Source organism: Pyrus communis, chromosome 8 (assembly GCF_963583255.1).
Source record: "Pyrus communis chromosome 8, drPyrComm1.1, whole genome shotgun sequence".
In the NCBI taxonomy this organism is placed as follows: domain Eukaryota; kingdom Viridiplantae; phylum Streptophyta; class Magnoliopsida; order Rosales; family Rosaceae; genus Pyrus; species Pyrus communis.
The window spans coordinates 18,156,493-18,184,405 of record NC_084810.1 but is presented as its reverse complement, the minus strand read 5'-3'; the positions used below and the strand labels follow the sequence as shown (position 1 = coordinate 18,184,405).

Genomic DNA, 27,913 nt, shown 5'->3' with positions numbered 1-27,913 from the left:
ATATTTTCTATGCGTTTAGATACTCTTTCTGTTCCAGTTAAATTTACTCTTAATTTCTTAGTTTTCCATATAAATGTACATCCATAATATATAAAGGTTCTTATTCGCTAGTTAAACCTTGAAATTGATTTTAATTAATAGTAGTGTTTCAAACACAAAGCATAAACTTTAGACCTACCCGTCACCATATCCGCAATGATGGAAGTACATGTTCAAAAGAAAAAAAAAAGAAGGAAAAAAACTCATAATAAAAACTCTCAGAATAAGGGGGTACTTGCAGAACAAGTCACTAACTTAACATCCTCAATTGCCAACCTATCATCAGGGAAAGCACAATCAACTACTTCTTGCTTCTCCGGCAACAAATCGCACGCCTTTGGAGTCACATTGCCTATAATTCCCTGAACATCAGTGCAGTTTCATTTCAATTTCTTTGGCTTCTCGGTCAGAGTGATTGTCACATTAGAAATGCATATCCTCTTGAAAGGATATCATTAGGAATTCCCTCCAGTCTCGCCGAATAAGTGACATTCTCAGCCACAACTTGTTTGTAGTTGATGTTTGTAATCAAAGGCAATGCTTTAGGATTGAAACCGGGATCTGGGTGTGACCCGTAAGAGCCAGTCATACAAAAAACATACTTCATAGACTTCAGGGTTATCCTTCTTACATGGAAATCTTCGACATAAACTCCTCTTCCTATTGCAGTTTTTATCCTTACACTTGATTAAGTGTCAATGGCTGTGATGTCCTCAGCTCTGACGTCTCTGATTCCACCGGACATTTCACTGCCTAGAGCAATGGTAGCACTGTCAGGTGAAATGCAGGTGAGTCTTCTGATCACAAGGTGCTCCGTTGGGATACCAACTTTGATTCCGTATTCGTCCCATCCACTCTTTACTGCTATGCAGTCATCTCCCTAGACTATGTAGCAGTCCTCGATTCTAGTTTGTGAACAAGAATCTAAAAAGGAAGCCAAACAAAAGGATTGTAGATAGATATATAGTTATTTAACTATGTCTAATTTTCAATTAAACACTAATGACCAAGAGCTAGAACAAAGTGTTATTAACCTATGAAGCTATGAGAAAGAACAAAGAGAAAGAGGAGAAGAGAGATCTGTGTATTTCGAAGAATAAAAGAGAATACAATACCATCCCAAATGACTGCTACATCAGCTATTTATACTAGCCAATCTCTCATTACACAATGACTCAATTACCCTTTCTAACAACTTCATCCTAACTAACTCAATCCAATTGACTAACCAATGACATACTGCCATATGGCTTGGTTTACATGAATCAACATGACTATATGGTTATTACTCCCCCCACAAACTAAGCTGAGCTACGGAAGCTAAGTTTGCTGCAGAACCAACTCCCAAGCCAAGTGATCTGCAATGTTTTTAAAAAATTGGACTATGCAATCCCTTTGTAAAGACATCGACTACCTGATCATCTGTTGGAATATAGTGAACCATAAGATCTCCTTTTTGAACCTTTTCACGCACAAAGTGATAATCCGTGTCAAGGTGTTTGATCTTGGAGTGGAAAACTGGATTTGTACTTAAAGCCAATGCGGAGAGGTTATCACAGTATAAGGATGGTGGGACTGATATGGATTGATGAATATCCTTAAACACTGAACGGATCCAAAAAACATCAGCTGCATAGTGAGCTAATGCCTTATATTCTGCCTCTGTAGAGCTTCGAGAGACTATGGATTGCTTTTTAGACTGCCAAGAAACTGGATTGTTCCCAAGATAGACAACAAAACCTGTAATTGATCTTCTGGTGTTGATATCTGCTGCCCAATCTGAGTCAGAATAGGCAGTGATATTGAATTCCTTGCTTTTTGTATATTGTAAGCCATAGCCAATAGTACCTTGTATATATCGCAAGATTCTTTTGACCAAAAACATGTGTAAATCAGTTGGTTGAGCCATGAATTGACAAACCATGTTTACTGAATGGGCTATATCAGGTCTAGTAAAGGTAAGGTATTGAAGAGCCCCAACGATGCTTCTATAGTGACTAGGATCTGATAACAATGTTCCTTCACCAGCAAGAATTTGAGTATGAGGTTTAGATGGTGTTGACGTAGATTTGCAGGTATCTATTCCTGCCTTTTTTAACACATCTTTGGCATATTTAGCTTGTGATATAAACAAAGAACCATCATCTCTATACTGGATATGCAACCCCAAAAAATATGTTAATCGCCCCATATCTTTGAGATCAAATACACCAGCAAGATCATCAATGACAGATTGTATTTTAACTGAGTTGGAGTCAGTGAGAATTATGTCATCAACATACAACAAGAGAAGGATTATATCTCCACCATCAACTTTGACAAAAAGACTAGAATCAGAGAGAAATGATTGAAATCCAACAGCTGGAAGATAGCTTGTGAACTTCGAGTTCCAAGCTCGAGGAGCCTGTTTTAACCCATAAAGGGCTTTGACCAATTTGCAAACATGACCAGGACATGTAGCATCCACAAACCCTTGTGGTTGTTTCATATAGACATCCTCTTCCAAGTCCCCATGAAGAAAGGCATTCTTTATATCGAATTGTCGTAATTGCCAACTGAACTGAGTAGCTAAAGCTAAGATGAGTCTGACAGTTGTATGCCTAACCACTGGACTGAACGTCTCTGAGTAATCCAAGCCTTGCTCCTGAGTATAGCCCTGTGCTACCAACCGAGCTTTGAACCTAGATATGCTACCATCTGGATTTTTCTTGACCTTATACACCCATTTACTTCCAATAACAGATCGATTGGATGGTGGTGGAACAAGTATCCAAGTGCCTTGAGTTTTCAATGCATTGAATTCCTCTTGCATGGCAATTTGCCATTCTGGTTTCAATGAAGCAGCTGTAAATGTCCTAGGTTCTTCACAGTTTGTGATGTCAGCAAGAAATGAAAAACCCCCAGACACACGTGCCCTCAAGTTGGTAGAGAAATCAGCAGTAGAGAAATCATCAAGATGTAACGAATGCAACTGAGGTAGAGAGGCAAGACACCCCACATAACTCTTCCTAGTAATGGTACCAGTTTTTAACCTGGTTTGGATACAATTCTGATCGATATCTGTGATGACTGAATTATTATGATTTGGAGATGAGGTAAAAGGAGTAACTACCTGAAGTTGTGCAGGATCAATGACAGGAAGCAAATGAGTAGTGTTTGGTGAAGAGGAATGAGCATGAGATGTTCCAGACCCTTGATTCTCTGACTGTGGTGACACATTGACTTCTAATGGATTAGTATTTGGAGAGAATAATTATGTACCCGACTGAGATAAAGAGCTTTGAGAGCCTACATGATTTGTATTTCTCTGTATATGAGACACTGGTATAGAAACAATAACACGTACAGTCCTCGGTTGTTCCTGTTCCTCATGACTATACAATCTTGCAGGACTTGTGTGTTGAGCCATTTTGGCAGGGAATAGAGATTCATCAAAATAAACATGTCTGGAAATGATAAACTTCTTGGTTTGCAAGTTATAACAAATCACTCATTTGTACCCTTGGGAATAGCCTAAAAATGCACACATCACTGACCTTGGTTGTAATTTGTTAAGATTGTATGGTCTCAGCCAAGGAAATACAGCAGAACCAAAAATCTTAAGAGATTGGATATCAGGTACCTTCTTATATAAAGCCAAGTATGGAGAATTGAAAGACAAGCTTTTGCAAGGCATGCTATTGATTAACCGAACTGAATGTGCACAAGCAAAATACCATAACACAGAAGGTAAACCAGAAGCACTGAGAAGAGTGATGGCAGTTTCCAAGATATGTCTATGTTTCCTTTCTGCAACTTCATTCTATTGAAGAGTATAAGGACAAGAGATTAGTTGCAAGATACCTTTGTCAGCAAGAAAAGAAGTAAAACTCTTGCTTGTATATTCACCTCTTTCATCTGTTTGCAGTGACTTAATTGTAGATCCAAATTGATTCAGGACAAATTTGTAGAACTTAACAAAAAGTGTAAACACATCAGATTTATTGCTCATAGGGAATATCCAAACAAATCTTGTATATTCATCAACAAATGTTACATAATACCTATAGCCCTCTATAGATCTTACAGGTGATGGACCCCAGATATCAGTATGCACTTTCTGAAAAAGAGATGTACACCTATCAGTTCTAACAGGAAATGGAATCCTAGACATCTTGCCTTGAATACAAGAGATACAAGTATTATGATTATCATCTGTTTGAACTAAAATATTTGATTGTTTCAACATTGTAGTCATCACATCTTGAGCTGGATGCCCTAATCTCTGATGCCAGACATTATTCTTCACTGCTTTGCCCAAATAAGCTGCTGGATACTTTGTTATGTACTGAGAACCCTTTGCACTTGTGACCACAGGGATCTGGAACAATTCCTCAAGCCTACTCTTTCCCTGGTACACTATCTCTCTTGTCTTCTTGTCTTGCACAAAAAATTCAGAGTCATCACAGATAAACCAACTTTTGTTATCTGCACATAACTGTTTCACAGAGAGTAAACTCCGAGCAATATTAGGCACATGTAAAACTTTATTAAGAACCAGAGAATGTGTAGGAGTCTGAAGCATGGTTGAACCAATATATTTAATTGGTAGACCTGTACCGTTCCCAATTGTTATCTTCTCAGATCCCTCAAAAGGTGTTACTTGAGAGAGAGCACTAATATCAGAAGTTATATGATGTGACGCACCAGAATCAACAATCCAAGTATCTTGAGGAATAAGTTGTGTAGACTGTTGTGCACTCATTGCAGACAGTGATGGAGATGGAGGATCTCCTTGATAAGCATAGTTTCCTCGTTGATAGCAATCCAAGGCCGAGTGACCTCTCTTCCCACATATTTGACACTCCACTGCAATACCTGTGATTGGTATATTTGTATTCCTGTGAAAACAGTTAACTGCAGTGTGTCCTCTTTTGCTGCAGATCTGACACTCAATCACTACTGTAGTTCTAGTATCAACAATGCCTGACCAGTTATTATTGCCATTCCCAAGCTGTCTTGATCCCCCCGAATTTCCTGAGTTATGCCCTCTTCCTCTAAAGCCATTATTATTTATGTAATTGTTTCCACCTCTGTAGTTGTTCCCAAAAGATCCAGATTGTGCATTTGAGGACTGTGATCTAGATACATGTGGACCATTAGAATTTGCAGAGAAACCATATCCATAGGAATCATTTGGAAACGAAGGTGGTGGTGGGAAATAATATGGCTGCTGAAATTGAGGTTGTGGAGAATAATATGGCTATTGAACTTGAGGTGGTGGTGGTAGGGATGATTGTGAATCATAAGGTACATCAGTGATAGTATCAGCAGTGATAGCTGGAATATGAGCATGACTGTGAGAATTTGAAGATGATGCAGAAGAGTTAGACCTAGTGGTTGAACTAGAACGAGTGTTTGAACCAGAACTTGACCCTTGAACATACAAAGCAGACAGATTCTGAGTAATTGTATTCATTTCACCCTCAATTTCCCTTTCAGTACCGAGTAACAGTGCTCTAAACTCCTTCAAAGTGAGTGTAAACTCCCTGGCCAATATAACAGTATGAATAACACCATACTCCTTAGGTAAACTAGCAAGACCAGCAATCATAATGTCATTATTTGAAATAGATTCACCTGCAGCACTGAGTTGTTCTCTAATATGCTTGAGTCTCAACAAATATCTATCAATTGTATCAGACCCTTTTTGAATTGTGTGTAATTCAGTTTTCAAATGATTGATTCTGGATTTAGATACAGTGGCATATCGATCACCAAGATTAATCCAAGCCTCATACGCAGTTCGACACCCAATCACATATTCCATAGCCTCATCAGTAAGAGTGGCTAGCAATAAACTCAATAACGCCATATCAATAGTTTCCCATTTATATATGCAACTGTAATCTCTCTTGTAACCCCATTATTTGAATCAACAACAAACTTTGATGGACAAGGAGTTGTACCATCAAAGTGACCAAACAGCTTATACCCCCTTAGCACCGACTGAAACTGAAATGCCTATTTAGCAAAATTATCATCCCTAAGCTTAATAGTAAGCATTCCCAAAACACCTTCAACTTTAAACGAAGACGCATCCATGAATGAAAAATTGACACTTCCACAGATTAAGACAACTGTATGATGAAAAGATTGATTTTAGAGAATGACACTCTAGACAAATCAAGAAAGATTGACACTTTCTTACAACTATTTTACTACTTCACAATATCGCAATCAACACTTCAATTAACGAACAAACTCACAACCCATACACCAGAATTCATTCACCAATTCAGGAGAAAACATAACAGAATCCCCAATTCACGAGAATCATGACAGAATCTCAAACGCCATTATGTTACAGAATGAAATCAACATTCAAGAAAACCCAGATAAAGAAACACGAACAATCTCACCTGATACAAATCAACTCTTCAAACAAGACACACAATCAATCATTCGAACACCATTGTAAACTTCAGGATCCGCAAATGAATTACCAAGAATCCACACCAGATTAGCGGAAGAAACCCTTGAATGAACCACCAAGAATCTGCATCAGAGTAGCGGAAGAAACCCTTAGAATCAGAAACGGCAGTAAACCTTCGCCGGCGATGATACCATATTAACCTATGAAGCTATGAGAAAGAACAAAGAGAAAGAGGAGAAGAGAGATCTGTGTATTTCGAAGAATAAAAGAGAATACAATACCATCCCAAATGACTGCTACATCAGCTATTTATACTAGCCAATCTCTCATTACATAATGACTCAATTACCTTTTCTAACAACTTCATCCTAACTAACTCAATCCAATTGACTAACCAATGACATACTGCCATATGGCTTGGTTTACATGAATCAACATGATTATATGGTTATTAAGTGTAAGTAACTTAACCAACCTGGGTCTGTCCCATCTGTGTTGGGAGAGTCAATTGGAGAAAGGATTGTTAGCCCTTGGATTATTGTATTGCTGAAAGATAAAAATCACAATGTCAGCCACATTACGTATAATGGAAATATTTCAGTGTGCCGGACACACTCTCACGTAATATCATGTGCTGATGTGACTGATTATGTGGATCAGTTAGAAAAATGGTCAAACCTGCTGTAAATGGGATGGACAAACCACGAAGGAGAGTAAGATTGGAAATTTAGATCTGACTAGAGTACATAATCTCAATCATGTATGGTCGGGTGTTGTTCAGTTGACCCTTGCGGAAATTTTCCCACCAAGAAACACCTTGGGCGTCAATTGTGCCGTTGTTACCGGTAATTCACATCGGTGAGGTTTGTTCCGAAGATGACTGATGAACCTTCCACCAGGAGCATCTCTGCCTCTCCCATATGAAGGCAGTACTGGAAGAAGAGGCCACTCTGACTCATCCTGTTCATTAGGATGGGAAAATAATAAGCTCAATAAAGAAAGGTAAATAGTAAATAGTTCATAAATTTATATGAAAAAGGTGGTATGATGGAAAGAAAGGAAATCAAGGAAGATTACAATCTAATAATTCAGATTTGAAGAAAAATTGATTACACAATTGTCTAATCACCATATGTTTTCCAATTATATATAGACCATATTACGTTGATATGCTTCAGTTTCATTTAACTTCACCATCACAACTCACAATATATACATAGCATGTCCACATACTTGCGTTATGCATTCAGGTATTTGTTACTTAAATATATGCTTAATTGGTTGTAAATTTGTAATTACAATCGAACTAAGTTGTAAGCTAATTCTATGATATAATGGTGATTAAGCATTGTACGTATAATATATATATATATATATATATATATATATAATATCGCATAAAAAGCATGAAATTTGTGTTGAATTGTAATCTTGTCTTGGCTCAAGACAATTGATATGGCCCATACACAAAGAAAGATCCATGCACATGCTACAGAGTTCTAGCAAAATTCAAGTTGATGGAAAGCATGCATAAATAACTAAGGCTTTTTGTAGAAAGATCTAGAATCTTGTAAAAATGTGTGGTTGTTAGGCATTAGCTAGAAAGTTCTAGCAATGCCAAAGTTGGCAAACCTTGCCTATAAATAGGTGAGGTGCTAAGCTATGTGATGTAACAACCACGAGAGCAAGTAGTGAGAAGTGAGAGTGCCAAGTGAGAAGTGAGAAGAAACAACAAGGCTTCTAAGAGTATTTGAGTGTTTCCTCTTGTACTAAGTTTGTGAGTGAATAAAAATGTTGTGTAATACTTTGAGTATTCTTTCTTTCTCTTGCCTATCAATTCCGCTCTTCTTTGTGAGATAAACATATCTAAAGTAGTGAAGTCTTTTTAAGCCCCAACAAGGTGGTATCAGAGCTATGGCTAGCAACGCTATGGCAGCCTTCCAAGTTCCAGTGCTCGACAACAACAACTTTGATAATTGGAGTATCAAAATGAAGGCCCTTTTGGGAGCACACGATGTATGGGAAGTCGTGGAGAAAGGTTACACTGAGCCAGAAGATGAAGCTATTCTGTCCCAACCCCAAAATGAGAGTTTGAAAGATTCAAGAAAGAGAGACAATAAGGCTTTCTACCTTATCTACCAAGCATTAGATGACAATGGCTTTGAGAAGGTCTCGAGTGCAACTTCTGCCAAGCAAGCATGGGGAAGCTTCAAACATTTTACAAAGGAGCCAAACAAGTGAAAAAGGTTCATCTTCAAGTATTAAGAGGTGAGTTTGAATCTCTACAAATGAAAAGGTTTGAATCAATCTCTGATTATTTCTCAAGAGTCTTAGCTGTTTCTAATCAATTAAAATAAACAGTGAAAAATTGGAAGATGTTAGAATTATGGAGAAGATATTACGCTTGTTGGACCCCAAATTTGAGCACATTGTCGTGACGATTGAAGAAACTAAAAACTTGGAAGAAATTAGTATAGAGAAATTAATGGGTTCGCTACAAGCATATGAAGAGAAACATAAGAAAAGGCAAGGGAATGATGAGCAGCTCCTCAAGACGCAAGTTCAGCCAAAGAAGAAAGAAGGAAAGCTTCGACAGTGAGAAAAGCCAATACGAAAGAATTCGTGGCTAAGGTCACGGACGTGGGCGTGGTTATGGACGTGGACGTGGTTGGAACTTCAACAACCATAGCAACTATGAAAGAGGAGAAAGCTCAACGAAAGGTCGTGGAAGAGGACGCTCAAACTTGAGGTATGAAAAATCTCAAGTTCAATGCTACAATTGTCAAAAGTTTAGGCATTATGCTTGGGAATGTAGGGCTCCAAGCAATAGACCTGATGAAAAGGTCAATTATGTGAAAGAAGAGAGAGAAGCGAATGCCATTGTGCTACTAGCATGCAAGAACAATGATGGAGACCAAGACTATACATGGTACCTTGACATCGGCGCCAGCAACCACATGTGCAGAAGAAAAAGCATGTTCGTAAAGCTCAATGAATCGGTGAGTGGCAACGTTTCTTTTGGAGAGAAAAGGTAACATCCTTATTCCCCTAAAAAATGGCGTCACCAAGTAATTTCAAATGTCTACTACGTGCCCAATATGAAAAGCAACATTTTGAGTTTGGGTTAACTCTTAGAAAAAGGTTATGATATTCACATGAAAAATTATAGCCTTTTTCTTAGAGATGACAAAGGAAGATTAATTGCCAAGGTAAAAATGTCAAAGAATAGGATGTTTCCCATGAACATTCAAAACGATGTTGCAAAATGTCTTAAGATATGTTACAAAGACATATCCTGGCTTTGGCATATTCGTTTTGGGCATCTTAATTTTAAGGGGCTGGAGTTATTGTTTAAGAAGGAGATAGCGAGAGGCTTACCATGCATCAATCACCCTGATCAAGCTTGCGAATGATGTTTATTTGGGAAACAGTTCAGGAAAAGCTTTCCAAAGGAGTCGACCACAAGAGCCCAGAAGCCACTCGAGCTCATTCACACTGATATGTGCGGTCCAATAAAACCAAGCTCTTTGGGTAAAAATAATTATTTCATTCTCTTCATTGATGATTTTTCAAGGAAAACCTAGGTGTATTTCTTGAAGCAGAAATCAAAAGTCTTTGGAGCATTCAAGAAGTTCAAAGCCGCTGTAGAAAAAGAGAGTGGTTGCAAGATCAAAGCCATGAGATCTGATCGAGGAGGAGAATTCACTTCAAAGGAATTTCATGAATTTTATGAAGTAAATGGAATTCGTCGACCTTTGACAGTTCCAAGATCCCTTCAACAAAATGGTGTGGCGAAAAGAAAAAAATCAAACTATCCTCGACATGGCTTGAAGCATGCTCAAAAGCAAGAGATTGCCTAAGGAGTTGTGGGTAGAACCTGTAGCATGTGCTGTCTACCTATCTAATAAGTCTTCAACAAGAAGTGTGTGGGGAAAGACTTCACAAGAAACATGAAGTGGAACAAAACTAGGTATCTCTCATCAAAGAGTTTTTGGAAGCATAGCCCATGTACAGGTACCAGATGAGAAGAGAACCAAACTCGACGACAAAAGTGAGAAGTTCATCTTTATCGGATATGATTCAAATTCAAAACGCTATAAGTTGTATAATTTGAATAATGGGAAGATGGTGATTAGTCGAGATGTGACGTTCGATGAAGAAATGAGAATAGGATTTTGGCTCTTATGCAAGTGATCTCAGCTTCTTTCCTCAGTTCGAAGAAGAGAATGAACAAGGGATGATGACACAAGTAAAAGAGGTTCAACAAGAATCCATTACTCTACTTGCTTCACCAACATCAACCAATCATGGCAATTCACCAGCATCAGCATCGTCAAGTGAGAGTTTAAATGAAAGAGAAGTACCACGCATAAGAAGTATATGAGACCTTTATGAGGAATCGGAAAGACTTCATAATCCTACATTTTTCAGTCTCTTTGCTGATTGTGAACCAGTTGACTTCTAATAAGCACTGCAAGATACTAAGTGGAGGAAAGCAATGGATGAAGAAATTGAAGCAATCCAGAAAAATGATACATGGGAACTTGCTATTCTTCCAAAAGGACACAAAGCCATCAGAATCAAGACAAAGAAAAATGCCAACGGACAGGTTGAAAGATACAAGGCGAGACTAGTGGTGAAGGGCTATAGTCAAAGAGCTGGAATTGACTATGATGAGTTATTTGCACCTGTTGCTCGTTTGGAAATGATACGATTACTAATTTCTTTGGCAGCTCAAAACAAATGGAAGATTCAATAAATGGATGTGAAGTCCGCTTTCCTAAATGGAGTCCTTGAAGAAAAAGTCTACATTCAGCAACCGTCAGGCTATGAAATCAAAGGGCATGAAGACAAAGTTCTTAAGCTAAAAAAAGCCCTCTAAGGGTTAAAACAAACGCCACGAGCATGGAATAGTCGCATTGACAAGTACTTTCAGGAGAACAACTTCATCAAGTGCCCTCATGAACATGCTCTCTACGTCAAAGTCAAAGATGAAGATATTCTGATTGTGTGCTTATATGTGGATTATCTAATCTTTACAGGAAATAATCCAAACATGTTTGAAGAGTTCAAGAGAGTGATGACGAAAGAATTCGAGATGACCGACATCGGGCTGATGGCATACTACCTAAGCATTGAAGTCAAGCAGAACGAAGAAGTCATTTTCATCTCCCAAGAAAGCTATACAAAGGAGATACTGAAAAAGTTCAAAATGGACGACTGCAAGCCCATAAGCACACCAGTGATTAGGCAGAAGATTCCAATGATAAAAAAAGCACTACTAGATTTGTGTTCTTCATGGGAGACACTGCATTCATATGGATGTCGAAGAAGTAATCGATTGTCACTCTCACTACCTGCGAAGCTGAATATGTAGCTGCTACCTCATGTGTTTGTCATGCAATCTAGCTGAGAAAGTTGCTGAAAGAATTAAGCATGCCACAAGAACAACCAACAGAGATCTATGTCGACAATAAGTCTGTAATAGCTCTAGCAAAGAATCCAGTGTTCCATGATAGGAGCAAGCACATAGATACTCATTATCACTACATAAGAGAGTGCATTGCAAGAAAGGATGTGCAAGTGGAATACGTGAAGTCTCAAGACCAAATTACGGACATATTCACTAAGCCACTCAAACAAGAAGACTTTATCACACTGAGGAACTCAATCCGCATCACAAGACAAGATTAAGGGGGGATGTCGAATTGTAATCTTGTCATGGCCCAAGACAATTGATCCGGTTCATACACAAAGAAAGATCCATGCACATGCTAGAGAGTTCTAGCAAAGTTCAAGTTGGTGGAGTGCATGCATAAATATCTAAGGCTTTTTGTAGAAAGATCTTGAATCTTGTCAAAATGTGTGGTTGTTAAGCATTAGCTAGAAAGTTCTAGCAATGACAAAGTTGGCAAACCTTGCCTATAAATAGGTGAGGTGCTAAGCTATGTGATGTAACAACCAAGAGAGCAAGTAGTGAGAAGTGAGAAGAAGCAACAAAGCTTCTAAGAGTGTTTGAGTGTTTCCTCTTGTACTAAGTTTGTGAGTGAATAAAAAATCTTGTATAATACTTTGAGTATTTTTTTCTTTCTCTTGCCTATCAATTCCGCTGCATTATATTCTTCTTTGTGAGATAAACATCTCCAAAGTAGTGAAGTCTTTTTAAGCCCCAACAATTTGATCGTATGATGTTAACAATATATAACCAAACAAACACGGAAATATACAAAATAAGAAGAAAAACAAAAAAAATGAAGAAATCACACAAAAATGGGCAAGAAATTCAGACCTGAGTTGCAAGAATAAACGGTATGGAGGAAGAGGGTAAAGTGGCTGGTGACGTTGAAGCTCCAGTGAGCCACCTCCCCGGTGGTACAATACGCTGCGGTCCACTGTCAGATTCAAAACTGGCTTAAATGATCAATGGCCGCCTTGAAGGCCTTTGTGTTGGAAGTTTTTCCATCGCCAACGGCTCCAAAATCAGTCAAAAGAGCACTATGCTTTCTACAGTTAATGGCAGAGTACTCGACTGTGCCCGAAATCGGTTTTCTACGTTCATACAATTTTTTTGGTATTATTCGATGTTAGTAATTAACATGTAAAGGTGCAAAAACAGAAATCTATATATAAGCTGCACAATGCAAATCTCCTTCGCGGCCACGTGAAAACAAGCAGAGGATCCTACTTTATTAATTTTCTATCGTTTGACAAAAAAATAAAAAATAACTTCACTAATAATTAAGCTTTCCTGATTCGACCAGGAGAGATTCTTATTAAGTTCAAATTCCAAAACCCTAGTTACTTCCAATTCCTTGCTCTCCAAGTAACTCACTAACCCTCCGTCCTATTCCTAATCATAATAGGATAATACTATTCCTACTCCTACTCCTACTCCTACTCCTACTCGGCCACTCCTACGCCGACTCGCTTATAAATATCACTAGTCTCTTGCTCTCTCTTCCCATCAGAACTTAAGCAAACATATACAGAAACAAGAACCACGCACGTACTTCACTTTTCTTTTTATGTTTGCAATGGCCGGACCCCTTGTGCCCCTTGTGCCTTATGCTTTCTGCTTCCAACCCACGGACCAAGAGATCATCCGTTCCTTTCTTTACAGGATGGGGGTTAAGCGTGAGCTGTTACTGCAGCCATACAACGAGTATGTGCATGAGGAGGACCTCTTTGACTTCAAAGAACCATGGGAGATTTGGGAAGAATATGGAGGAGATGACCACTTTAATCAAGACTTATATTTCTTCTGCGAGCTCGAGAGGTTACCCCCGACTGGTTTGCGCATCCGTCGCAACATTGGGGAAGGCATTTGGAACCAAAAACAACCCACTAAGCTGGTTTACAATGAGAACAGACACCCTAATCCTATGGGGAGGAAGAAAATGTTCCTGTACGAGAATCGAGGGTCGGAGCAGCACGGAGGGTGGATTTTAGATGAATATAGTCTGCTTGTTGGTGCTGACGGCAGTGATCAAACGGCCTCAAAGGATCGCTACGATTTTCCTTTTGTGATTTGCCGGCTGCGGAAGAATGACAGAAGTGGCGGGAAGAAGAAGAGAAACAACTGATGATTAGCTGAGGAGAGATCATGGATATATTACAAATTAGCTGATGGCATTGAAAATCTGTAACTAAATTTTATATAGAGGTTGTAATTTCGATTCTTCAGTAGCATTGTTCTATATAAGATGTTCAAAAATATTAAAGCTGTTCGATTACTTTCTGCAAACAAATTTATTTTAAATTCACTCAGAGTTTCACACTTTGAAAATTTTACGCTTTCCTTTCGATTTGCACCCAGAATAAAAGTTCTTGTTCGCTAGTTAGACCTTAAAATCGATTTTAATAAATCGTTTGATGAACCAAAGCTTAATCATTTGATCTCCGAACTCGTAAACATATCTAAATAATACTTTTAGATCTTCTTTAACACGCGTTTTGTATCGCTACCATATGAATCAGCCTTTTAACCCAGTGACAGTTTAGAGAAGAAGCAAAACCAACAAGCAGCCGCAGAGGAATTGATGGCATTGATGTGCTGTACTGTATATAAATAGTTTAATTTCAGAATCCATACAGAATTGGAATGCAACTCCCTTCGCAGGCCACAATTCCCTTGGTGAAAGAAACTGGTACGGTAAATTTTCTGTACCTTGGTGAAAAAGAACAAGGTAGAAACTTGACTCAATCGATCTCAGACGGTAAACTTCTCTCTTCTCTGATAAAACTAGCGACGTTTAAGATACATGTCAGCAAAGGGAGAAAACATTACGATAGGAATTGGACTCTTCCGACACCCTCCCCTCCCTCCTTTGCGGCCGATCGAAAACATGTACAAAATGAGACAGAGGGATGTGTGGGGGTGGGGGTAAAGGCTTTGGTTTAACGGGGTAAGCGTATATTTACCCCCTTCCTTTCTGAGCAAGGTATGCCTGGTCTGCGCCAAGGAGGCGAGCCTGAAATTCAGCCCACTCATTTTTGCATCTTGTTCTCACCTGCAAGGAACCAGGAAAGAAAAGTAACCAGAAAATCACAATCACGGAAATATCATTGAATGACATATGAATGAACACAATAGGTTTATGCAGTTTTCCCCCAACAATTATGAATGTAAGGATTTGAAGGCAGAAGAAAGTATGGAAAAGCATGATTTACTAATCCAGTAAATACATTGAAAGGAAGCCAATAAATCATGGGATATTATAGTCTAAATGGTCACAACCATGAAAAAATTATCGAAAATAATCGAGATGGTAGCTAAACTTCTAAAGTTAAAAGGCAATAAGAGAAAAAGAAAGTACGATATCTTATTTTACCATATCACGTACCCCTTCCCATGGAGCTTTTCCATCCTCCTGATTTCCCTGAACATGATGATTTAAGAAGGATCAAGATCAACAGGTTATTTTATTACAGCAATGAAATAAGGGTTTAATACAATTCACGACAGCAACAAAACAAGTAGCTACAAAATGATATGATAACTTCCTTCTTGTGCAGCTGTGCTAATGGTCTTTCAAGGTAGAAAATTGCTTGTTACCAATTTAAAAGTAGAAAACTTATCAATTATAACCTCACATCAGACAGAGTGCTAACACCATCGCGTCAAAAGCTTTGACAAAAAAAGAAAAAAGCAACCATCGCATCAAAAAACATGAAACTATTAATATGCTTCCCCATCAACACCTGTATCAATCCTTATATAAGATAAAAGACTAACCAAATATCAACCGTTTCATGTTTCATGTTTCATATAATATTCTAAACACTTAAGCAAAGCAAGATGTACGCATTGCTTAACTATTACTGTACCCTATACAGGAAAGGGAGATGTCTATGTATGAGTTTTGTTTTGGTCATAGTCCATGTACGATATGCATATAAATGTGCCGATACATGCATGGATTCTCTATCTAGAAAAGATACCAACGATGACTCACCTGGCCCCCAAGAGAAGGAATTACTTGATGAATAATCCACTGTGAATCAACTACACCAATCTTTTCATGTGCAGGCTGGTGAGACAAAAAAAGCATAGAAAACAAAAGTATTAGGGTTTTTTTTTTTTAAGAATAGAGAAGCCTAGCTTATCTAGCAATTGCAACGCTTCAAGAATGGTACAGGCTATCTCATGCCTACTTTTACTACTCCAGATGAATTGCATTCCAGAAATAGATACCACATCTCAAACACATGTTAATAAATATGTTCGTAAATCGCAGGCACTCATATCGAGAGCAGAACTCGTCAATGATCTATCCAACAAAGAGGTTAGGCATAATCCTATCTACTAAAGTTTCATACTTGTAGTTTATGCATTTAATTTTTTATCACTTGGGTTGGAATGAAGTTGGAACCAATTTACACGTTCCTTGGTTTTGAGTCTTTTGGCGCATGCTCAACAACAAGCCAACAATTGCCACCTTAATCTCAGTACGTGATTTTTCGTTTATGGAAATCCTCTGCAGATATTAAATGAAATTACCTCTGAATTTTCATGCAAAAGAAATAAGTATCACTAACAAAGTTTTAAAAGTCTTTTCTTAAAGTATTTTTCAGCTAGTAAAAATGGTGGGGGGGCAATAAAAGGACAACTAAATGGAACTGTGAGAGGCATCATCAAATGCAGGTTTGGAAGTGTGCAATTGAAACACAACCAGCAATATAAGGAAAATCACATAGCAGCAAAAACCCTAGGAAGAAAATACGAAGGAGAGGAACAATAAAATGCAGAAACTGCTAACCTCTACACATCTTCTGAGAGCAAAATCCAATCCCCATCCATGCACTAAATCATTCTACAAGAACACAACAAAGCATTTTATTATCATTGCAGGGAAGTTTAAAAAGAAAAAAAAAAATCCTTCAAAATGAAGATTATATCATCCGCAAGATGTTGTAAATGACTACATCAATAGCCAGCCAGAAATTACAACGATACACCATACCTGAATCATATGCCATGCACAACGCCAAGCTTCCCGAGAAAAGACAGGGGCCATTATTTCCACAAATCTGAACACTCAGATGGAATTGTCAATCTGTTAGAATCATTCTGACTATAACTGAGACCAGTACTAAAAGAAAACAAACTCCCTCCTTTTCCAGCTACTGAATCTTCCTTCAAGCTAGAGTTGTTTATTCAATCTTGCGAAAAGTATAACCATAATAACAAGCATGCCCTCTGAACAACTTAGTAAACACTTAGACCGAATACAGCTCATGTTTGACCATGTTATTTTAAATTTTTTCTAGAAGCACCCAAGATGTATGCATATTGTTTGAAAGCAGGAAAACTCACACAATCTTAGACAGTTAGACCCATATGCATGCTCATAACAACATACATGTCCATAGAAAATCGTGCTAGAGAGAGAGCGAGAGAGATCATACGCAGCACAAGGAGGAAGAAGTGGGTCACTACACCAGCCTGGTTTCTCTTCAGTATCCCTGTTTATCAATCCAGACACAAGGAAATTAATTTCCAATACATGGAACATTTATAGCTGCATGGTGATTTGAGTGTCAGTGTATAGGGGGCAAGGGGCATTGAGTGAAAGAGGAGAAAGAGCGTACTTGTGAACTTCTCTGTCACCTCTCCTCTTTGTCATCTCCCACGTCAGTCCATTATTGGGCTCAAGACCAGGTTGAGAGATCTCCAAACCATATTTCTTGACCAACTGTATATATCTGGTAATCACACGGAATATGAGTTGGAGAATAAGGTAAAAGGGAATGAGAAGAAGACATGAATGGATAAAGTAAGAGGAGAAACCATGTTTGATGAAAGACATGCAACTTACTTCTCTCCATTGAAATGTTCTACTCCCAAGTCTTCATCCCAAATGAAAATATATTCATAAGCTGCTACGATATCAGGATGCAAAAATCTCTTTGCGTACCACCTACAAAGCAATGGAAAGTATGACAACTGGCTGCAAAAGATCCATTTCTAAATGACAATGCAATAAGAAGAAAAAGACAACTAGTTTAAATTTTAAAAAGCTTGTTAGTTGAAAAAAGCCACACAATGAGAACTTTAAACTATGAAAAGCACCATTGAGACTTACCATTTTGCTTGCCTCTTCACACTAACATGAATTGCCCTCTTTGACCACTCAAACTCCTCCCACTCACTAGTCCGGCCATCATAGTGAAAGAGCAATATTGTGAAGTTCTCGGAGAACTACCAAATGTAAGAACGAACCTCAGTATTTTTGAACATCAAATCAATAATTAAGAGAAAAAAAAGAAAGGAGATAACAGATTTTTCAACCTTTTTAACCGCTGCATCAATATTCTTTTTCTGATTTATACCAACAGTAAATGATACCAAATACTTTGGCGTTACTTTCAGATCCTGCAGAGTTCAAGAACGTCATTATAAGCAATTTTCAGACCAAGTTTATTAAGCAACATGCAAAATACATAACGGCCTCGAAGATGGCATGTAAGAGTAAGACTACTGCTGCAAGATCGTGCTTTGCATACAGACAAAGTTTGACTAGAAATTTCCACAATATTCCTCCAACTAATCTTTCCTTACAATACCCATCTCCATAATCCGCCCTTTCTACTTAAACCAAAACCCTTGGATCCTAACTCATTCAGAAATGTGGATACACCATAAATAATAAAATTAATAATGTTTTGAAAATTAAAATATGTGCAGTACAGTTACTTTCACTATGCCTATCAGATATCATACCTCACCGGGTTCACCCCACAATCTCCGGATATAAAGATCAGATTTAGGAACAATAATTCCTGGAGGTAGTGTTTCCGCACCACGCGGGTTTGTTGGAACATATATCTGTCAGAAAATTAACAAAAGGATATGAAAGGACTATTACTTGGAATGTGATGGACATGAATTATGGGTGAAAAACTAGCTAGCACTATGAATAAATGTTTATGACCATGGCGGTCTGGAATCCCAGGCTACACCACATCCTAAACATTTTGGGAACTAATTAATGTAGGATTATAGACAAAATTATGCAAAACCACGGCTTCGGTCACCAAATTTAAAATTGAATTGCCACAAGTGCGAAATATCTTGTACAAGAAGTAGAATAAGTACCTTAGGGACACCCTCTGATCCTTCATCTTCAAGACTCTTGCTTGAAGGGGGAGTATTAGGTCTACGTAATTGGGTGAAGGCTACATCAAGAGATGTTATAAGGCTTGAAGGTAACCTAATCTGTGAAATTCAAAACGAATCACATACATATACACGGCCAATTCGATATAAGCACATACTGATGAAGGCCGATATACCTTGTTTAAAGAAACTGACGGTAATGATACACCAAGGAAAAATCCAAAGACAACTCCCAAACTTGTAGTGAAAATAAGCCTGGCACTGTCATTTGATTTCTTAACCCCGCTGAAAAATTAAAAAAAAAATAAAATCAAACAAATTCAGAAAAACAAAACTAATGATGAACTGAGGTAAATGTAACAATCTTATGAGGCATCGGGTATTCGGGATCATCATGATAATACGCACGTACCTGCGGTGTACAGTGCCCATTATGGTGTTGTCTCTGAGACTCAACTCAAAAGCTTACTCCCAGAAAATACTCAATTGATTCAGCAACTTCTCAATCCAATATTGCATTCTTCTTCAGTCCCACAATCTTCTATCAAACTACAAATCCCCAAACTTACACTCCTAAAAAATCAACATCAAAACCACAGCCAAATCAATACCATAATTAATTGACGAAAAAAAAAAAAAAAAAATCAAAACCATAATTCTCCCCTGCTCATTTCTCATATCACATTTCACATTCTTCATCAAACCCATAATTTATTTAAAATTAGTTCATATCATATGATCCCAACGTTCGATTAAATAACAAAATTCAATTTCAGCATATGAACGTTATGAAACGAAACAAAAATGGAAAAAACCCGAAAATGAAAATTCACATTCTCTATTCGTTTGACGATCAGAAAACTGGGAATAAAAATATTTAAAAAACATGAACGGCATTGCGGAGATTCTAGGGTTTGGAGATTACGGCGGTGGCCGGAGATCGTATCGGAGACAGAGAGAGAGAGAGAGAGAGAGAGAGAGAGAGAGAGAGAGAATGCAGTGGCACAGCGTTTGCAGCACTTCCACGGCTACAGTTGTTGGTTTTGATCAATTTGTTTGCCCGCTTTGCTCCTCCAGCTTTGATAAACGTACATGGAATTTTACTTAACTCTGCTTCTATGCGTGCCACGTACGTTATTTTACATTGTGTACACTTCCCAAAATACGATGACATGTCACGTTTCCATTTCTATGGATTCTCTGTGTCAAATCTAATTGGACACAAATAGAATTAGTAAAATACTTGCAAATTTTCATTAATTTCATTCCTTTTTATTTTCCTTTTCCATGCATTCATGAATCGAGACATTTTTATTAATTTCATTCTCTAAATCGTAAGCCAAAACAATGCATTGTGTTCAAATTGTAACGTAGGCGCATTCATTATGGTCATCAGACGTAGTGGCACATTAGGGCACAAACTAATTAGGTTGGCTCATGTAATGAAAGTCTCTACTACAATTATTTCAATTTTTTTGGTTAAATATACATAGGGATTTTATTTATACTCTGCTTCTATGCGTGCCACCTACGTGATTTTAGATTACAATTTAGGTGTACACTTTCCAAAATACGATGAACATGTCAAATTTCCAATGTCTACACTCAAATCTATTTGGACACAAATAGACATACTTGCAAATTTTCATTAATGTCATTCATTTTTATTTTCCTATTCAATACATTCATTAATCAAGACGTTTTTATTATATTTTATTTCATTCTCTAAATCGTAAATAAAAGGGGCTTTTAGATCCAGGTCCAAAAATGTAGAGTGTTTTTGGGAGTGAGTCCAGTTATCTAATTATATGTTTTTATTTCTTTTATACTCATTTTATATTTTCAAAAAATATTAAAAATCAATTAAAATCTTCTAATATTATGCATTTTCCAACTCCAAAAGAATATATTTAATATCTTACAACAAAAATACTAATATACTAGCATAAATTTATCTACAAAACATTCTACCCTAACTCAAGTAACAAATATATGAATGTATATAATACCTATACGTGAGATATGAAACCTAATTAAAATGTAGAAAAAACATAACATACCTACAAGTAAGACACATTAATCTGTGATAGGTTGATTATAAAAAAAGAATCTGTCATATAGGTAGATAAATATAATTAACCTGTGATATAGGTTGATTATAAAAATTAAAAATAAAATCTATAAATGGGGTTTAAAGTAGGAGGAAAAACGAGAAATAACAAAAAGATAAATAAAAAGAAATAAGCAAAGAGATAATTGGGAAGAAATTTGATTTTTATAATAAATCTTATCATTGAACATATAACTATTGATAATTAAATAATTAAATATAACAAATTGGACTTATTTTAATAAACTGGACTATTCCTACTATTGGCTCAAAAAATTGGACTTTAATCAAGTTTCCCCATAAAAACTATGTATGTGTTCAAATTGTAACGTAGGCGCATTCATTATGTTCATTAGACGTAATGTCGACCTTGGCTATTTGGTGGCGCATTAGGGCAGAAACTAATTAGGCTGGCTTATGTAATGAAAGTCTCTACGACAACTATTTCAATTTTTTTTTTAGAAACATACAAGGTATTTTATTTATACTCAGCTTCACTTCGTGCCACCTATGTGATTTACATTACAATTTAAGTGTACACTTTCCAAAATACGATGAACATGTCATGTTTCCAATTCCTATACTCAAATCTATTTGGACACAAATAAAAAAAGTAATTACTTGCAAATTTTGATTAATTTCATTCCTTTTTATTTCCTATTCAATGCATTCATGAATTGAGACTTTTATTTTATTTGATTTTTATTTGATGCTCTAAATCATAACTCAAAACTATATATTCTGTTCAAATTGTAATACAGGCGCATTCATTATGGTCATCGAACGTAATGTCGACCTTGGCTATTTGGTGGTGCATTAGGGCAAAAAGTAATTAGGCTGGTTAATTTATGTAATGAAAGTCTCTATGAAAATTATTTCAATTCTTTCTTGTTAAACGAACACGGGATTTTATTTATACTCTGCTTCTATGCTTGCCATGTACGTGATTTGACATTACAATTTAGATGTACAGTTTCCAAAATACGATTAACATGTCACATTTCCAATATCTATACTCAAATCTATTTGGACACACATACAAATAGTAATACTTGCAAATTTTCATAAATTTCATTCCTTTTTATTTTCCTATTCAATGCATTTATGAATCGAGACTTTTTTTTTTTATTTTTTATATAATTTCATTCTCTAAATCGTAAAACAAAACTATGTATTTTGTTCAAATTGTAATGTAGGCGCATTCATTATGGTCATCGGACGTAATGTCGACCTTGGTTATTTGGTAGGGATTAAGCCAAAAACTAATTATGCAAGCTCAAGTAGACAATTTTTTCGATTTTTTTTATAAACGTACATGGGATTTTATTTGTACTCTGCTTCTATGCATGCCACATACGTGATTTTTCATTACAATTTAGGTGTACAATTTCCAAAGTACGATGAACATGTCACATTTTCAATTTCTATACTCAAATATATTGGCACACAAATAGAATTAGTAATACTTGCAAAATTTGATTAATTTCGTTCTTTTTTATTTTCCTATTCAATGCATTCACGAATCGAGACATTTATTTATAGATTTCCTTCTCTAAATCGTATACCAAAACTATATATAAATATATATATATATATATATATATTTATTTTTTTTTTTTCAAATTGTAATGCAGGGGCATTCATTATGGTTATCTGACGTAATGTCGACCTTGGCTATTTGGTGGCACATTAGGGCAAAAACTAATTAGGCCCATGTAATAAAATCTGTAGGACAATTATTACAAATGAGATGGCGGATATTGCAGTCACCAATGATGCACCATTCAGTTCTCTTCTCTTTTCTCCCACCCCCATACTCAAGGATGGCTATTTCGCAGTTACCATGCGTGATGTTGCAAATCAAGAAGAGTAGCCTGTTTGGTGGGCCGAATGGGACATCCTATTCAACATTAAAATAGACTCGTTTCTAAGCCGTTATTTGATGCGATTAAAAGGCATCGCGGATGAGATTTCTATTTCGGATCTAAGTCAGGAATTACACATTTCATAACGTGTCTGTTGACACGCTCGCTCCTCCTCTTGTTGTATCCAAACATACCCAATCTTTAACCTAACTAATCCAAAATTTTCTCTCCGTGTGTGAGAGTCATTCTCTCTTCCTGAGAGTCTTTCCCACCGTCTGTGTGAGTGAACTCCCCACCGTATAAAATCGTTGCCGATGGCGGAGGAAAGCTTTTCTTTTTGCTCTCTGTTTCTCAGTTTTTTGGTTAACTTTCCCCCCAGTTCTTCCTGATTCACCCAAACAGTCTCTCCTCGACGTTTGTCATCCCAAATACTTTCAATTTGATCTTCAGTCAGATTTCAACGCAAATTTTTGCGATCATTTGAGAGGGTGCGTAGAGCTCCAGTGGACTCATCGGCTCGGGTGTTTAATACAAGACCTCCTTCTCCCTTGTTTGCCTTCGTTGGCCGTGTCGTTCGGGGTATTTTCACAGATTTCTTCCAATTTTTGGCTGAGATCGGGGCGATCGGGCTTTCGTGGTTGGGTTCTGCAGAGCTGCTTAATTGGATTTGGCGTTGGCTAGAGGATTTGTTTTGGGTTGATTGGAAAAACTGTTACGGTGATGGATGTTGGGGTCGAGAAACCTCTTTTGTTTTTGTCCATAGTGCCGGGCTCTTTTTTTTAACTTTCTTGGGTTAGTTGGGAGGTCCAGTTGTGTGTTTGGTACTATATTTTGTATGTGGGCCTCTGTTTGTAATTTAGTGTTTGAAATAAAATTGTCTTCTTTCTTCAGAAAGGTTTTACCAAAACAAAAAAAACCTAACTAATAAAAAAAATACAAAGTCCTCTCATATATGTCTGTCCTTCCAAAAGAGCCCAAAATGTGTTTCTCATATTTCTCTCTTCCTGCCTATTCACGATTACTAGTGTTGGTGATGTTGGTGGCCTTGGGTTGTTTTGGGACATGAGTTATGGCTATTTTGCTCTTGATCTCCATTTATACTTTTAGTACTATAATTTAGTTGCTTTTCTTTTCACTTGTAAGTGAGAAGAAATTTTTTAAAGCTCCTCTCAACTTGAGGTCCATGGTCATCACATTTGGTGCTCGACCATTATGGCGGGCCCTAACAGGAGTTATTATTTGAGACATATCGTAACAAGTCTTAAAAAAAAAAAAAATTAAAACAAAATAAAAATAAAGTTAGGCTTTTTATATTAGCACACCACAAAATGTCGAATGCATCCCATATTAAAATTTAATATTAAATGATTTATTTACCCTACTATGCAATGACAATTTTGACCTTATTAGGTTAAAATAAAAAATAAAAAAAAATTCTAAATACACCCCAAATCACTTTTAACGTATTATTATCTTCTTCAACTATCAAAATCCCTCCGACTCTCAATTGTTGAACAAAACTCTAACCAATGAAACTACAAACATGTTAATTGAGAATTTATTTTTGACGAATGAAACACGAAATCGATGTTTCTGAAGCTTCACATGATGTAAGACTTCATATTTTTTATTGTTTTAGTGATTTTGACGACATCGATAATGATTTAATCTTACTTTTGCTGCGTTATTCAAGCTTCTATGCTCGTATCATCTTTTAGGGATCACATGGATTACATGAAGAATTAAACATCTAAAATTACCACCAAATATTAAAAACAGAAGACATGGGTTTTAATGGTGGAATTGAAAACAACCCACATATGCTTTAAATCCCAGACGACATCTTTTGTCAAAATTCCAATTGGCATTTTTTGTCCAAATTAAAAGCTTTATAAGATTTGAGAAATGTGGGGTGTATAGAAAGTACGGGATGCATGTAGAAAATATAAGGTGTATATTAAGAATGTGAGGTGTGAGGGTATTATGGGAAAGTATGTGGGGTGTATTAAGATAAATTTTCATTGAAAAAACAAATGTAGGATGTATTAAGTATGTGAGGTTTATTCAATAATTTGTGGGGTGTTAATATAATAAAACTAAAGTTATTGTTCAAAGTTTAGTAGTCATATTACCTGCAGTATCACGGAAGTTACCAAATATGAGGTTATCACTAATTAAAGCCTTGAGGTTCTTTGAGAAGATTACCACCACATTGGCTTGACATTTTAAACACATGGTTAGAGCATTTTCAAGGAAGATAATAATGGGATAGCAAAGTTACATTTGTTATGCCACGTAAGAAAAAACATATCTCCCACGAAAGAAGCAATTGAATTTTCTTTAAATAAAAAAATAATAAAATCAGTTGCTCCTTAGCAAATTGAAAAAATAGCAACTAACCTTTCAAATATGAGTAATGCTGAGGGCATCTTCAACTAAGATAACAAAGTTTTCTTTAAAAGTATTATTACCCATTTTGGCACTTTTATGCTATTTTAATAATTTGTTATTCAAATTCACTATTCAACCAACTCTTCAAATTTTATTTTTCATCTTAAAAATATTAATATATTAAGTTTATCTCATCTTGTGGGACCCAAATTTTGTTTTCAAAACACTCTTTACTAAACAATACTTTTTTTTTTTTTTAAACAAACGATATTATTTACGCTAAAGGTGAAGGATTGGGCTAAGCCTCGTAATGGACTAGTAATAATGTGGTTCAAATTCGCCTTTGGCGATAATCGAATCTAAGACTTCTCACTTACAAGTGAGAAAGAATACCACTATCTTCCTTTGAATAAAATAGAGTGTAGCGCCCAATTTGCTAAATTGAAGAAGTAGCAACTGACATTGTATATCTACAAAGTTAATTGCTAATTTTTCAATTTGCTAATTCAGTTCCTACTTCCGTTGGAGATGTATTTTTTCTATGTGGGATAGCAATCTAACTTTGTATTTTTTCTATGTGGGATAGCAATCTAACTTTGCTATCGTATTGCTACCTCCCTTTGAGATGCTCTAATCATCTTTCAAATGCCAGGTGAACATGGTGGTAATTTTGCTCTCAGTTTAATTGTGTGTGTGTGTGTTTTTATTTTTTATTTTTTTGAAACACCAGTTTAATTGTGTTTGTCTACTTTTTTTATGTTTTGCTTTGTTTATGTTACGGTTTTGTGTTTGATTTGGACTTAAGTCCATCTATCACAATTTGTAATTCTCCTTTTGATTAATGAAGTCTATTTTCAACAAAAAAAAAAAAAAAAGAAACTTTTTGCCTTGAGGAATAACTTTATTACTTATTAGAGTCACCTCTCGTTATTATTTGAGAGGAAAATCAGCTTGTAATAATATGCCTCAAGTATTAACACGTGGTTAGGCTTGCCTGAGTGTTGGGCAAATGAGGCCACATATTTATACTATATTGGTGTATTATATGACGTGGTAAATGAGGGATACAATTGATGGTCAGTGAGATAAATTCATTAATTGATATGAATGTAGACATCACTTTGTCACATAAGATGATACGCTAATGTGGTACAAAAATATGATCTCACTAATGGTTTTCTTAACTAAAACATAGTTTGCTTCAAGTAGAGAGGATGCCACAAGACTGCAATGTTGATATTTGTTATAATTTTTTTTTTAAATAATTTTATTTATTGAGGTTGGCAATGGGGTTTGTCAAGGTCATTTTGTATGGACTTCTTGCCTATGAAAAATAATTTAGTATTGAAATTCCATCCAAACGGTAACTAATTCATCATTTTTAGACAGCTACTAGATACACACCAATGTCATATTTCTACACCCACATTACAATCTCATCCACTATAAAAAGTTAAAAAATTGAAATGCTATTTCCACCGCACTATTATTCCTAAAATAACCTTTAATATACTATTTATCCACCCACTATTATACCTAGAAAATTGAAATGTTATTTCATCAACAACGAAGTCTTCTCTGACGACAATTTACTAGCAAATGAATGACCATTCAAATACTACTGTTGTTGTGGGATTATGCACTTGCATAACTACCATCAATATCCAATCATCATCAGCGGCTAGCTTCTTATCCTTGAATTGGAAAGGGCATCCACATTCTATCCCCATCATTTGTGTCTTTGTTGTGAATTCAGCGGAGATATTGTCCATTTCTTTCACAATCGAATGTAAGTCTAGGGCTCCTACTACCTTTTTGTGCCCAACCGATTATTATTATATAACTTTCAAAGTCCTTATAGGTAATTTTACAAATAGGTAAACTTGTAATTAAAATTTTCATTAAAAAGTGGGTGGGAAGATAAGACAATGGGATGAGAATAACAAAACTCTTTTTTAGAACACGTTGATGGGTTATATCTTTCATAGTGTAAAACATAAACTAGTTCACTCATATTATAACACTTAAATTAGTTATATCACGTGCCTGTGTGCCAAAATATGCACTAGTTTTTGTTCCAACAGGTTTTTAAGTAAAAAAATGTGGGAACTTGAATGAAATCAATATCCCCACTTTGTACTATGGTCTATGGTCTAGTGGTATTATCTTCACTTGCAAGTAAGAGGTTTTAGGTTCAATTCTCGTGAATATCGAGTTCGATACCAAATTTATTTCCCCACCCACCCCTTAGAGTATCATTACAAAAGTGTGTAAACTATAAAAACAAGTCAAGGTGGATTGTCTAACACTAGAACTTTCGTGTAACAACTCTACCAGAGGCGAGGCTATTACAAGAATAGCATCTGGTACGCCTGTTACAATTTTAATGCCCAATAACCAATTTGGTCTCGAGGTAAGGAATAACTAGTTACACTAAAAGATACGGTCAATACACTAGAAACCACACTTGTAAC

At 36.4% G+C, this 27,913-nt stretch overlaps 3 protein-coding genes and 1 pseudogene across 4 annotated transcripts; 2 read left to right on the top strand and 2 right to left on the bottom strand.

The window, feature by feature from the left end:
* Positions 1-257: 257 nt before the first annotated feature.
* On the bottom strand, positions 258-13,419 carry LOC137743062 (probable polygalacturonase; annotated as a pseudogene).
* Positions 8,369-10,314, top strand: LOC137741757 (uncharacterized). The gene is made up of 4 exons (XM_068481479.1): positions 8,369-8,691; positions 8,816-9,049; positions 9,270-9,453; positions 10,039-10,314. The coding sequence occupies exons 1-4, from the start codon at positions 8,369-8,371 to the stop codon at positions 10,312-10,314; spliced, it is 1,017 nt and encodes a 338-aa protein (XP_068337580.1).
* Positions 13,420-13,488: 69 nt separating the features above from the next.
* On the top strand, positions 13,489-14,037 carry LOC137743061 (NAC domain-containing protein 100-like). The gene has a single exon (XM_068482979.1). It carries the CDS (start codon positions 13,489-13,491, stop codon positions 14,035-14,037), a length of 549 nt encoding a protein of 182 aa, XP_068339080.1.
* Positions 14,038-14,591: 554 nt separating this feature from the next.
* LOC137743801 (uncharacterized) lies at positions 14,592-19,505 on the bottom strand. 2 transcript variants are annotated; one of them, XM_068483740.1, is made up of 14 exons: positions 19,482-19,505; positions 19,250-19,348; positions 19,053-19,172; positions 18,678-18,782; positions 18,246-18,329; positions 18,040-18,155; positions 17,773-17,874; positions 17,546-17,659; positions 17,363-17,419; positions 16,918-16,984; positions 16,714-16,767; positions 15,910-15,984; positions 15,298-15,333; positions 14,592-14,964 (listed from the first exon to the last, which is right to left on the bottom strand). In XM_068483740.1, the coding sequence occupies exons 1-14, from the start codon at positions 19,503-19,505 to the stop codon at positions 14,872-14,874; spliced, it is 1,146 nt and encodes a 381-aa protein (XP_068339841.1). In that variant the 3' UTR covers positions 14,592-14,871. The 2 variants fall into 2 exon arrangements, with proteins under 2 accessions (XP_068339841.1, XP_068339840.1); XM_068483739.1 differs by having other exon boundaries at positions 19,250-19,358; positions 19,486-19,505.
* Positions 19,506-27,913: the final 8,408 nt, after the last annotated feature.